Below are 14,358 nucleotides of genomic sequence, written 5' to 3'. Positions count from 1 at the left end.
GCATCTTCATTTAGCCAAGGCTTACTATGTTTCTGTAAGCAACAAGAGAAACACGTCTAGACAACTGTTATAAAAACTGAGAGCAAAACTACATTGAAACATAGGTTATCAGGGCTTCAGTGAAAAAAAATGAAGAATTCTAGAGTTCAACTGGCATTTGAGCTTAAGTCAATGCTTTCATTAATAACAGGGTTAAGAAGGTTTAAAAAATGCAAAACAAGACTGGCAAGCAATCGTTATACCACAAATTCCCTGAAAACTAATTTTCTGTATGTCTTCACATTATGGTAACAGCCAATTTCATTTCAAAGTGCTACAGAAGATCATACTGTACTTACCTCCATTTGCCTTTTTGTCCACAATTCGTTTAGTGAACCATTCTATGGTTTCCTCTTTGGTGCCTTTTGCAAGTTCAATTACAACCAGGGGCCTGAAGTTAGACTCAGCAGTATCCAAGAAAGACCAGCTTTCCATCATCTCCTTCATTTTTCCCGCCATGTCATGAGAGCTTGCTACATACAAAACCAAAATCAAATGCAAGTGCTAAAAAATATCTGGTACAAATCGAAAACCAATAAACTTTACTGTAGTGAGTTGCACAAGTCTGTGCTTATCAAAGGCATAGGTGTGCACTTTAATGCATTTACTACTACCAGGTTGAGTAACCTCTGCAGTTCTCTGCTGTTGCTATGTATAGCAAAGCAGTACAGAGAGGAAAGCAAATAAATAAATTAAAACAAATCAATAAGGTGAAACTATCCTCAAAAACAACAGCTTGCTACTTCTGACAGTGTATTTGCCAGCAAATGAAAACATTAACAGAAACATAGTCAAACAGGTATTTAAAAATCAATAAGCTTCTCGTGCCATGAGTATGCAAACACATTATAAGGAAGAACCTTCTCAGTTAATCTTGTGAAGCTTCAATCGTACCAAGGAGATTTATAACCATCTCGGGTAGGTGAGTAAGACACCTATCACACTGACAGGCAGATTACACTCAAAGCACTTAAATGACTTTTTGGAACCTACATGCCAAGTGTTCTGTGACAAAGTCCAGCTGTAAAGCACTGACAGCACGACTTCATGTGTAAATACTCCAAATTATCTAAGCAGGCCTTTATAGACTCACAGACCCATTTAGGCTGGAAAAGGCCTTCAAGACTGAGTTCAACCATTAATGCAGAAGTTCCAAGTCCACCACTAAACAATGTGCCTAAGAGCCACATCTACAGAGCTGTTAAATACCTTCAGGGATGGTGACTCAACCATTTCCCTGGACAGCCTGTTTCAATGCCTGGCAACCCTTTCCATGATCAAATTTTTCACAGAATTTTAATGGCACAGCTTGAAGCCATTTTCTCTTGTTTTATCACTAGTTACTTGGCAGACCCCCACCTTGCAACAACCTCTTTTCAAGTAGCTATAGAGAGTGATGAGGTGTCCTCCAAGCCCTTCTTTTCTTCAGGCTGAACAATACCAGGCACTTGTATTTTGTCTTGTTAACAAATTTTGTATAAATTATTCTACAGAGATCATTGTATCATGCTTCATAAAGCAACTTAGAAATGTTGATATAAAACAAATCTGTAACCTAACCTACTCAGTTACAAAAAAGTTTAAAAACCCAAACAAAAATCTATGACAGACTTAATTTACTAAATTTAAAAGTGAGGGGAAGGTTTGGTGATTTTGGTTTGGGGTATTTTTTTTTATATTAACTTGACTGAAGAATGGAATTTACCCACTGCCTTTAAGCAGTTTCCCCACTCCTGTTAAAGTACTTAATTTCTAAGGAAGTTGCTTTAAGGATGTAGTTCAGCTTTTATGACCATTATACTTCTGTGATTCAAGGACAAATCAGCCTCCAGTATTTATTATAAATTATCCTACAAAATGTAATGATACTGTAAACACATGCATATCATAATAAACAAGTCTATTCAACTTGTCAATTTTGGCTTGCAGAAAAAAGCTTTCAAGGCAAATTTCAATGGGGCCTTTGGTTAGTTTCACTTGCCTTTTCACAGGCACACAATTCTGCAACATACATTTACACATTTACAGCTCTGAACCCAAGTATTCATGTATTTTCAAAAATGCACCAGATTAATAAAGTGGTTTTTAAAAATTCAGATGTGTATCTGTACAAACAAAATGAACCAGAGAAAAACAACCAGGGATGAGGCATTGTAACTGAGCTTGTCAGTGACTACCTACACTGTCTTGACAAGTCACTGCACCTTAATCCGTCACTATCCATAATCAGGGGTTTGCAGGGGTTTGCTAAAATTATGCCTGACACATTGTATATATTGACATCTCTAAAGAATTCAAAGAATGAAAAGCACTAGATAATTAATAAATACTACCTACTGGTTAAGACTATTGCTTTGCAGAACAGTTATCTCTTGAAAACAGCCTTTTTAATAAAGTGTGCTACTCAGTGAACTTGGCTCCAATCATTTATTCAGAATCATTGTCCTTGGCATGGTGACTGTGTAAGAATCACAGAATCATCACAGAATCAAAGAATGGTTTGGTTTGGAGGTACTTTAAGGATCACCTAGTTCCAATTCCCTTGCTATGGGAATGAGCACCTTCCACTAGACCAGGCTGCTCAGGGCCACATTCAGCTTGGCTTTGAATGCTGCCAGGGATGGGGCATCCACAGCTTCTCCGGGCAACCTGTGCCAGTGCCTCACCACCCTCACAGTAAAGAGCTTCTTCCTAATATCGAACCCAAAACTACTCTCTTTCAGTTTGTTATTTTCAGGCTTATTACTACTGAAAACTACAACAGAGCTGACGTACTCTTCCAAATCGTGTCTGCATGATTTCCAGTTTTCCTATGAGGTTGTCCAACGCCCAGCACGGACCCTATGAGAGGTAATTTGGGATGTAATTTGGCCTCTTCTTTCATCCTACACACTGTGCAACCAGTGACAGACCCAGAAGCACAGGGAACAACCCAAGAAGGCCCTCGAAGCCTCGAGCTCCCGCTCTCACGGAGTGGCGGGGTGGCGGTCACAATTAATCAGGTTGGAAAAGACGTCTGGGACCATCGACTCCAACCCACGACCGAGGACCACCTTGTCAGCTCAGGGCAGAGGGAGCTACAGCCCTTTTCCAGGGCGTGTGGGCGCAGAGCGGGTCAAAGCCAGGCTTACCGCCCGGCCTCCACCCGCTCGGCGGCCCCGGGAGCCGCCGCGTCCGAGCCATGCCCGCTCTAAGGCGGCCCATCACGGCTCCTTCCCACTGCCAGGCTGCGCCTCGCTCTCCTTTTTTAGGAACGCAAATACCGGCGAGGAGAGCAGCCCGGCCGGCCCCGCCGCCAGCGCGGCCCGTGACTCACTGCCTGCCCCGGCCCGGCCGCGCTCGCCGGCGGCCGCCGCCCCGCGCCGCTCCCCCGCTGCCGCCCGCAGCCCACCGCGGCCGCGATCTCGACCCGAGCGCTGCCGGGGCGGCGGAGGAAGCGCCGGGGTGTCACGGCCGCCCAGGCTCGGCACTGGCTCCGCGCCGCGGCGAGGTGGGCGGGAAAGGCGGAGGCTCCTCCCTGGCGGCGGCGCAGGCAGGAGAACCCCTTGCCGCGGGGCGCCGGCCGCCCCTCCCCACTCACCGCCGGTGCCGGCTCCACATCCGCAGGGCAGGGCGGGGCTGAGGCGGGCGGCGGCCGCAGGCACCGGGCGCTGCCGGCACGGGCTCCGGGCCGGCCCCAGCGTGACACCGCCCGTCGCTGCCGCCGGCCACGCCCCGCGCCGTGGCCCTTCCCGGCCCGGCCGTCCCTTCCGCGGCCTTTCACAATGTTCTAATGTCAGCGTTTTAAAAATGCTCCAGTGTCAGTGTTTCAGCAACGCTCGTATGCACCCGCCAGCTCTCACTTCATCTTCTTGTTTATTTCCACCTTTTGCTGCCTCTGCTGCCTCCTGTGCCAGAATCACAGGATCAATTAGGTTGGAAAAGGCTTCTAAGACTATGACTGAACAGCGCTGTGTCAACCAGACCATAGCACTGAGTGCCACGTCCAGTCTTTCCTTAAACACTTCCAGAGACGGTGACCCCACCATCTCCTTGCCCAGTCCATTCCAATATTTATTCATCCTTTTTGTCCAACATAAACTTCCCCTGGCACAGCTTGAGTCTCTGCTCCTTTTGTCCTGCACTGGTATCCGGGAAAAGAAACCAACCCTCAACTGGCTACACCCTCCTTTCAAGTGGTTGTGGAGAGCGATAAGGTCACCCCTTGAGCCTCTTCTTGTCCAGGCTAAACAATCCCAGCTCCCTCAGCCACTCCTCATAGGATTCGTGTTCCAGATCCTTCACCAACTGCATTGCCCTTCTCTGGACTCACTCCAGCACCTCAATGTCCTTCCTGAATTGAGGAGTCCAGAACTGGGCACAGCACTCGAGGTGTGGCTTCACCTGTGTTAAGTACAGTGGGACAATCAGTTCCCCAGTCCTGCTGGCCACACTATTCTTGATAGATGTCAGGATGCCATTGGCCTTCCTCGCCACCTGGGCACACTGCTGGCTCATGCCTTTCTCTGGACATGGCCCAAACCTCCTCCTGGAGCTTGAGTTATAAACATCCTGCACTTCAGCTGGGTCAGTTACTTTTCCAAACATTGTTTTGTACAGGAAAAGAGATTATTTTTGCATTTTGATACCAAGACTTATGTAGGGAATATAGTCCCAAGCATCTATTTGTAGCCAGGAAGGCAGAAGTGTGACTGTAAAGCAGTGGTGGCAGGCAAAGGATGTGGCCAGCAAAGTATGCTCCCCTGCAGGGCTTGGAGAAGACTTTTCAGCATAATTTGAAATAAATAGAGTATTTGTATGTACATTTTGTGATGAAATTTTGATTTGTGTTTGGTAGCAAGGGTAAAATATTAGCTTTTGGTGTTTAATTTTTCTAGTATTCATAGCCAATGAAGCAGTGAGGGTCTAGGGCACCATGGAAAATGGGGATATGCGAATACTTGAAATTTAGGTACTAGAGACTGCAGTGGAGAGTAGAAGACAGACACCATCTTTATCAGATAGTTTGGCCAGAATGTCAGACTTAAACTGTGTTTCAGTCTTCTCCAGCTTCCAGTGGCCTCACCATATAGTTGTTAATCTCTGAGCATAACCTACTGTGAAAACTCTCACTTCCTGAAGTAGCATGGCAGTAACAGAAAGGTGGGTTTAACAAAAAGGGGCTTTAGACCTTATTCTTGTGTTTTGCATGTTGGATGTCTCCAGTTATGATGCGTCTCACAAATATCCACAATGTCTTCATGGGCCTTGAGCCTCTGGTCTCCTTGGCCTGTCATCTTCAGTCTTCTAGTAGTTTACAAACAATTATTTTAAAACTATCTCTGACATCTCCTACATTTATGAGTTTTCAGTGGGGATTTGACATTATCCAGTTACTTTGGCCTATGCAAATAGTCATTCAAAATCCATCTCTTTTCTGCTATCAAATTAAGTTTTCTATTGGACAAGGTCATCTTATGGCAATATTGCTTGATGAGACTGTCACATTTCCTCAATGTCGTGTATCCACTAGGTGTCACATTCTTGCTACGCAATGAATTCTTTACAGTCACACTCTCAGTTTCTCTCTAGAAAGTTCACATTTTGCTAGCCATGCATAATAGTTAGCACATTATGCTGTATTCACAGAAGAAAAATAGGATTCATAAGTGGAAACAGTCTCACCATGATGGCAAAAAGTAAATTACATTGTGCCAATCACAGTGTTGTAGAATTTGCTCTTAAGAGGATTAGCTAATTTCAAGATGAATCAGGTGCGCCCATCCTAAATTGCAAACTGCACTAGCACTACAGCTAAATATAAATCCTAAGCTTGTATCTGTTAGTGGCTGTAGTTCAGCCTTGTGATTCTGCTAGCTGATTATAGCATTTTCATGGTCTGTCTCTGTCAGGCACCATGCAGACTGCAGACATTGTAGAATGGATGAGCTGTGGTAAGGCAGGAAGAAAAAGGGGGGAAAAAGAGAGACAAAAAAAGACTCCATGAAAATTTCAAGAGCAGAGGATTTATTTTTATTCTGTGGTTAACTCTCTTCTCCCTGGACTAATGACTACCACAGTACTTTACTAAATAAAGAACCCATTAATTTACTGTGAAGTGAAACTGGCTTTTACACCTGGTTGAAACTTCGACCATATTTTGGGTGTAGTTTAATGGCTAGCTGAGCCCATCCAGCATCTCACTGCCACTAAAAGGGTGATGAGATCTCACTCCCACTCCACCATTGTCATCTCCTTCTCCCTGTACCCACATTGTCAGACCTAACTAAGGCTCTGCCCCACACTTAAGCCAGCACTGGCATTCACCAGATCCATCTCTGAGTCCATTCAATTTACCAGCTCCATAGAAAACCGGCCACTTTTGGTTTGTTTTGCTTTGCTCTCTTTCTGTGATTTAAATAAACTCAGATAAAATTTAAAGAGCTGGCACAAGGAAAGCACCTTTCCATACAGCAATCCTCATTAATTCAAATGCATGTAGATGTATGTACAGTATGACAACCATACTCAACCATACTTCACATAGTCACATAATGAGATTAATATTGACTCTTATCTGAAGTCATATATAATAGCAATCATTCTCGTAAGATTTACCTTTATGGTTTTGAGCCATACTGGAACACTGTGTTATCATAAAAATTAGGAGCAACTAACAGCAAAGTATCCTTTTAATTCACAACATAATGACATACTAGTTTGGGTGCAAAATAGATGATGAGATTCCTAAAGTTTAAGGCTAACATTAAATTACCTTATGTTATTAATAACAATTGCATTAAAATTTTGGTAATTAAATTTCGATTAATGTGTTTCACAGAATAAGATACAGTGACATTTTACCAATTTTCAATTACATTTTTTGTCAGATTATACAAGATCTTTCCAAAAGCGTAATAAACATTATTAAATTGCATTCCTGCAAATGGAGGGTAAGTTATTTTTTGAGTCACACTTGGCACAATTTTTACATTCTGATAGGAATTTTAATATAAGTGTTTTCAGGCAGTACAAGCACTGTTTGTGTCAAACTATGAAAGCTTTCATTCATAAATACTGTTCAACAAAGCTGATTGTAATCTGTAAGGTACAAGGAAGACACATCTCTTCCATTTCACATTGTGTCCATCTGATTAGAAACATTTAGTTTTAGCTTAGGTATAAATAAGATCATCAGGGAACAAAAAGCCCTGTCCTGTCAAACAAAAGGGAAACAGCATAATAAGAGGAGGATCAGCCTGCCTAAGACAGGAAGAAGGGAAAGAAACCATTCTCAAATTATTACCAAGGAGGAGCAAATAAAAGATAAAACATGTGTAAGATGTTATTAATCATTTATACATGAAGAAAAATAAATTTAAAGTCAGGCAAACAACATCGTAGCCTGTATCAGAAATACTGTAACTAGCAGGAATAGGACAGTGGTCTCCCCCTGGACTTCGCACTGCTCAGGCTGTACCTCAAGTCCTGTGTCCAGTTCTAAGCCCCTCTCTCCAAGGAAGACCTTGAGATGCTGGAGCAAGTCCAGAGAATGGCAAGGAAGCTGGTGCAAGGAAGAGATCACAAGTGCTATGAGGAACAGCTGAGGGATCAGGGATTGTTTAGCCTGGAGAAAAGAAGACTCAGAGGAGACCTTATCACTCTCTGCAGCCACCTGAGTGTGCAGCAAGGTGGAGGTTGGCCTTTTCTCCCAGGCAACCAGTAGGACAAGAGGAAATGGCCTCAAGTTGCACCAGCAAAGGTTTAGATTGGATATGAGGAAAAATTTATTCGCTGTCAAGGCTTGGAACAGGCTGCCCAGGGAAGTGGTTGAGTCACCATCCCTGGAGGTATTTAAAAGCCGTGTAGATGTGGCACTTGGGGACATGGATTAGTGATGGACTTTGCATAGCTGGGTTAACAGCTGGACTCAATGATCTTAGAGGCCCTTTCCAACCTAAATGATTCTATCTTTATTGCCTCAGTATTAGAGTAGCCTGCAAAGCTGGGCGACGATGAGGGAGATCCAGCAAGCCAAGTGATCTTTATGTTTTGGGGAAGTGAATAAAGTCAGTAATTTTACTGTACATGAAGAAGTATTTCAAAATTTCATCACAGAACTTTGAAAACCATGCCTACTTTCTGATTTTCTTTTGAGATGCATGTGTCAGTATTTAGGATGCCCCAAATTACTAGATTCTTGGCTTACAGAGCCTCCCTGAATTTGTGAAAATAATATATGAATTCATGTAAAACCCGCAGAATTAACCACTGGGGTCAGTTAACATCATTGTGATAGTGTCAGGAGCAAAAAGGTTGAATTTTGCTGCCTTTAGACAAATGCAGCCATGAGGTTACTGAGTTACAGTGCTTCTGATTAATCTCTATGGCCTTCTGTTTCTACTAGCTATCCCTTAATTCCTAAAACAATGTAGTTTACTAGACTTCACCATCCACCTGCTGTGGAATAGCATCCTATACCCTATGATCACTGGTCTACTCAGAAGTAAGTCATCACTGGAATTTTCAATACATTCAGTTGGACTGCCTCCATTCAGTGACTGGCATACAACACCTTTTTTTTCTCCCATCTGGAGACTTCATCAATTGCAAAGGCTGCACTTAGCATGTCCTGCAAAAACAGGGGGAAAAAAAAAGCTGTGTATTTTGTATATTTCAATTTGAAGGTAATTTTCTTTCTTTGCATATTTTGTATTACAGAGAATGGTGTCTGTCATTCCACTTGGGCAGAACATACTTGGGTTATCTGTTAGTGCATGGCTAGAAGAAGTATTGCACAGTCAATTGGTTAATTACTATGATTTACTGGATAGCATAATTTAACACATTCTAACAAAATGTGCAGTCTGGATTCCTTGATAGCCATGATGCCATGCCTGGGGCTGTGCCTCAAAGAGGCAGTCCCTGACTATACTGTCTGATACAGCCTTTTAGCCTTTTGTGTTTTTCAAATACCTGTTTTAATGGTATTTCTGCCTGGATTTGGGAACTGAATGAAGATTATTCTAAAAAGCTGAAAGAGCTTGAACAAGGTTTGGGCACGTCAAGTTCAGGGATTTGTTAGTCAGCAAAAGTCCTTCCAGCCACTACCTTCAAAGTAGCACTCACTGAAGATAACAACATGATAAATCCCCTTCCAGTCCTATGCTGAGGGCTCTGGATTATGAATGGGAATTGCTGTAGGAGGGCTGAAAAAGTTAATGATTCTAGTTGTCTTTCACCTCTTGTGCCTGAATTCAGCTATTGGACAACCACAGCATGAGGCTTTAAGGCAAACCAAAATCAGAGAGAAGGAACACCATCGGCCATTCCAAATGGCATCAGATATGTACATGGTGGTTTTTATCATGCTTTGTGAACTATTTAATGTGTTCTTACAGACAACTTCATGAGGTTATCTGTATTGTTTGTAAATTCCACACCTCTATATAATCCATTTTACTCTAATTTTTAAGTAACTTGAAGCATAACTTGGGAACTGGTCTTTTATGGAGCTCTTGATTATGAAAAGATGAGTTTTGTAGGTTTTCTAGCTGATTCTTCACAGTGTCACAAACTGAATTCTCTAGGGAAATACATTCACTTATATAGTTAGGCAAGGGCTGTAGCACTGGCAGACTGCTGGCAAAGTGATCGTAAATTTGACAGCTGTCCAACAGTTTTGAAGCTAAAGACACTGCGATCTGTTTTCCATTCTTGCAATGTACATGTTGCACTGTAAGATACATTTTCAAGTCTGCATATAATTTCTTTGTTTAACTGCTATCCCTTAGTATGAATTGTACACCTGTTTATTCTCACTATTGCTTGGAAAATGATTAAACTGTAAAAACTACAAAACTACAGATATCCTACTACTATTAATTGCTATTTCTAAGGACCCAGATTTGTCATTATTACTGATGTCAGTCTAGTTTTACATACTACATCTACATACTCAGATTCATATCTTCACTTTCATTTTTAGGTGACCCCAATTTCATGCATACAGGTGTTTACACATCAAAGACTTTAAAACAGAAATAAAAATTGCAGGCTTTGAATAAATCAATCTTAATTTTTTGATCAAAATATAAATGTAATCATTGGACTTCACGAAATTATGGCCCTTGCCCCCTTAGAAACCAACAACACCAAGAAAAGAATATTGAACTAATGAAAATAGCACCATCTGAAATACTCAGTGAAACATTTTAGCAATCACTGAAGTAAGACTAGCTATTAAAGAAAAATGGGATGAGTCAAAAGAGAAAGCCTTTTGCTGTGATCTCTTCTACAGCATGCTGACAAGAAAAGTACTGACAGAACTAGGAGGTGAGCATATGCTATTGTTAACTGACTGCATGTGCTGATCTAGTTCAGCATGTACTTTTGGTATCCAGCTAGTTCCTTGAATGCAAAGTCAGGTACAGTTTTTCAACATCTGCGTTCACGTGGGTCCCAGTGCTGTCATCAAATGTTCAGAGCGCAGGGTAATAAAGATTTATGATATCTTCTGGCAGTTCGAGGGAACACAAGGCACTCAAAGTGAATCTGAAAATATATTTAACCTGACTTGTCTGCTACAGTCATACATTCAAAAACACCAGACACAAAATATTTCTAATGTTAAATATATTTTATAAAAATTCCAACTTAATAGAGACTAGTATGTTATCTTTCTTAGTATCAAGTGTTTCACTTAAAATCTAGTACTATGAGTCTGTACAGAAAAACCTTGATTTTATCAAGGTCTTTGAATTTCTCTTTTATTTCTGTAGTCTATAATTCTATAATCTGATTTGAAGCACACTCGGATATAGCAAACCTAATTTTAGGAAGAATTTATTTTAGTAAAAATCATCTCCAATCAGCAATTAGAAATGCAATGTAGTAGAAAACAGAAATTCTATTTCTGTTCTCAGTTCCTTCTGAAGCAGATATTAAGTGTTTGCCAAGAGGCAATGGCAGAAGAGTGTAGTATTTGCCCTGTTTTAAGTTGCAGAAGGGAGTGCTCCCTTGTGCAGGGTACTACAGTGAAATAATCTAAGCAAAACATTAAATTAAAGAATTCTCCATTCATAATGTCAAATGTCAAGTACAAGTCAAAAAAAGATTACCAATTAATGTTGCCCTTAAAAAATCTTTTGCCTGGGGGATCTGAAATCGTGTCACTAAAAACAGAGAATGGAATGCAAGTTCCATTTGGGGTTTCTTCTTTTTTCAGGAAAAATAATGTTTTACTTTGGCGTTACATTATATAACCAGGAGTCTGTGTTCACTTCAGATTTAATGAGGGTGTCAGGTGTCTGGGTACAGACAATCTCAGCCACTCCAGCCTAGATGTGAGTGGGTGTATTTAAAGCTGTATGTGAGTCACAGCAAGTCTCACTAGTACTGCATGTAAAGCCCTAGAACTCATGGGAACTCATATAAAGCTTTATATGTTACTGCAGTACTGGGGTGCATGGAGGCTCTACACAAAATCAGCAGATGAAGGCTCCTGTCTTCTGTGCAGGGCCAGGCATTGCAAGTGCACGCCCTGGCCATGCTGAGCTATGTGGCAAGAACACACTGCCCTGGAGGCTCATAAGGCAGGCACACACAACGTGTGGAGCAGCAGTGCAGGCAGAGATGGACCTTGGAGACAGGCACAGCTTCTCCCCAGGTGCCCGGGACTGGTGGCTCTGAGAGAAGCTGCAGTGCTACACGCACAGCACCAGTTCCCTGCACTACTGCAGGGAACGACCTGGTGAAGGCCAGTGGAGGTGTGGGAGGATTCATCCATTGTTTTATGAAATCCACACCTGCAGCAGCATGATTCTTTCTCACTTAACTCTGAGAGAACCTGACTGCTCTTCCAGACACTCTGGAAATGTGGGGAAATCCTGAGTGACTGTCAGCACCCATTTATGTTGTCACTCTGAAGCTGACATCTTGCTAACAGAAGAGTAAGAAGCAGGGCTGGTTCTGTCCCCCAGCTGAACCAGCTTGTCTGAACTGAAATTCCATCTCCAGACTAAGTGAGGTGGTTTCAGGTATCCACGAGCAGTCACCATGCCAGTGTAAGTGCACAAGTAACGTGCAATCCCTCAGGCACCCCCTCATGCACTTATAAAGGACTGGTGGCAAGGGTTGAAAAGTTGCCCTTAGTGGTATTTAACAACATGTTCAGAGAGATGGTTTTCCACATGTCAGATAGGCAGGACCTGCAGAATTGAGGATCTCTGTATGTCTGGAAATATGGAAATATGTCTGGAAATATCTGTGCAACAACTGGTAGGACAGGCTGTTCTGGGCCAGTTCCAGCTTAATATGGTTGTGTACTCGGAAATGGATAAGAATTTGTGCAGCTGCAGAGCTTTACCAATTCAGGCAAGTTGGAAACTCACACTAACGAGGTTTGAAGCATCTAAAACATCCTGGGCATTTAATTTTCTTAGAAGCAGGGTGATTGGTAGATGGCTGAATTAGGATGGGTACTGGCAATATTAGATAGTGTCAGTAACAGTATCCCACACTGAAGGTCATGGTCTACTTAGCAGCACTGACCTAGCATGCTGGAATACTAGAAATATCTGCATCATCTATCCAGAAGAAAGACATCTTGTGAATATACTTGGATTTTGCATATCCTTTGGTTAGGCACCTGTTAATAAGCAATACTGAGTTACCAGATACATTGGATTTTTTTCCTTGATCCTTAGCAAAGTAATGAAATATACATCCCACTCTGACTTTTTAAAGAAGGACCTGAAATTCAAAGGTGAAAGATGTTTTGCCTTCAATGGACAGTATTTGTGCCCATTTAGTTAAATGGTCTTTTAGGAGACCTCAATATACTCATGGAACTTTGTTGTATGACCAAAGTAATGTTGTATGATAAATATGATGAAAAACAACATGCTTAAGTTTCCCAAAAATGTTAACACCAATTTAAAAAATACGGAACTCTTACAATAAGATGTAATATTATTTGCACAATATAATTTAAATTTTTTATGAACATTTTGCAGCTTACTTTATACATTACTATCTTTTTTGATTATGTTATATAGGTCTGCAATTGTTGGGGTTTTTTTTAATTTGTTTGTCATGGAATGATTACATTTAATTATTGTTTTATTCACTGCGACATCATTCATTTTCTGAGGGATACAGTGGGTAATAAAAGTACTTCACCAATTTGGGGGTTTTTAATTTCAAAAGCCATAAACATTTATTTTTAATTTTAAATGTCCATGTTTGGTATAGGACAAATTCAACATAATTTGAACCTATTTGAATAAGGAGGAAAATTGTAAAAAAAATTATAGTTCTTTAAAAGACCATAAGAAACAATACCTTAGCCTTTAACTGACCTTTACTAAAGCTTCTTCCATACTAGATACAAAAATCAAATAAAAATTGAATCCAGGTAACGTATCCAGTACTGTACTCTGTACAGTGTGGAGTCTGCTCTTACATAACTCACACATGCATGATTTTTTAATGTGATTTATTTGTCTTGACTCCACTAAGTTCAGCCCATGTAACTGTAGAATGAATGTTTATATTTTCAGGGCTGCACATCAGTGCTCAGACACATCTAGGTGAGGAATTGGTTCCCCAGATAGGTTCCTCCACACTGCTGTTACCTGAAGGAGTGTCAGCCAAGGCTCCCGGGGCGACCTTTCAGCTGCCACTCAGAGAGATTATCTGCATGATCTAGTGCCACTTGACACACCCTTGGGTATCAAAAAGATCTGCAGAGGGCTGGCTGAGACACCACAGGACTGAAGACAGACCTGCACCGTTCTGAAGCAACAGTGGGAGTACAGGAGATACACCACACAGTAGTGAAAATGGTACTAGACAGATATGCTTAAGCAGCTTATTTAGGTTGTTGCTTCTCTAGCTAGGTGGGCATTTTATATGTCTTCTCAAGAGACTTCTGCATCAGCCTCAAAAGCCAACAGTTCTCCACACAAGAAATTACCCATCAAGGACATGGCTGCATAAATTTTTCTCATTTTGATTAGTAAACATAAGCATTATTTTTTCTTTCACGCAGCCTACAGTAACACCTTCATACATACATCTTTCTATTATTTCTCCAGCAGTACAAACCACAATGAAACTTTGGGTGTGCCCACAAAGAAAATACACAGTATTAAATAAACACTCACATCAGTACGATTAGTTAGCCACACACCAGTAAGCACATGGAACGTTTTGACAAGAGTAAACTTTAAAAGTTTCCCCTTTCTGCGCGAAATTGCTCTACATGACCAAACACCCTACACAACAAAATCACGATGTGCCTGTTGCACAGGGAGGTAAATGTGTGCTATGTTTAAT

At 41.4% G+C, this 14,358-nt stretch overlaps 1 protein-coding gene across 4 annotated transcripts in view; it reads right to left on the bottom strand.

Moving 5' to 3' along the window:
* ANO10 (anoctamin 10) overlaps positions 1-14,358 on the bottom strand; it is a 141,273-nt gene that overhangs the window by 116,984 nt on the left and 9,931 nt on the right. Inside the window, exons 1-3 of one of the 4 annotated variants that reach the window (XM_030943456.1) lie at positions 3,449-3,593; positions 2,815-2,880; positions 339-512 (exon numbers count right to left, since the gene is read on the bottom strand). In XM_030943456.1, coding sequence (XP_030799316.1) covers positions 339-498 — 160 coding nt within the window. In that variant the 5' untranslated portion in view covers positions 499-512; positions 2,815-2,880; positions 3,449-3,593. Of the gene's footprint in view, positions 1-338; positions 513-2,814; positions 3,268-3,448; positions 3,594-3,619; positions 3,735-14,358 lie in introns of those variants that run through there. The other 3 variants (XM_030943455.1, XM_030943454.1, XM_030943457.1) reach the window with 3 other exon arrangements.

The sequence above is a fragment of the Camarhynchus parvulus genome, chromosome 2 (genome assembly GCF_901933205.1).
Source record: "Camarhynchus parvulus chromosome 2, STF_HiC, whole genome shotgun sequence".
In the NCBI taxonomy this organism is placed as follows: Eukaryota; Metazoa; Chordata; class Aves; order Passeriformes; family Thraupidae; genus Camarhynchus; species Camarhynchus parvulus.
This window is presented reverse-complemented; position numbering and strand designations above follow the sequence as displayed.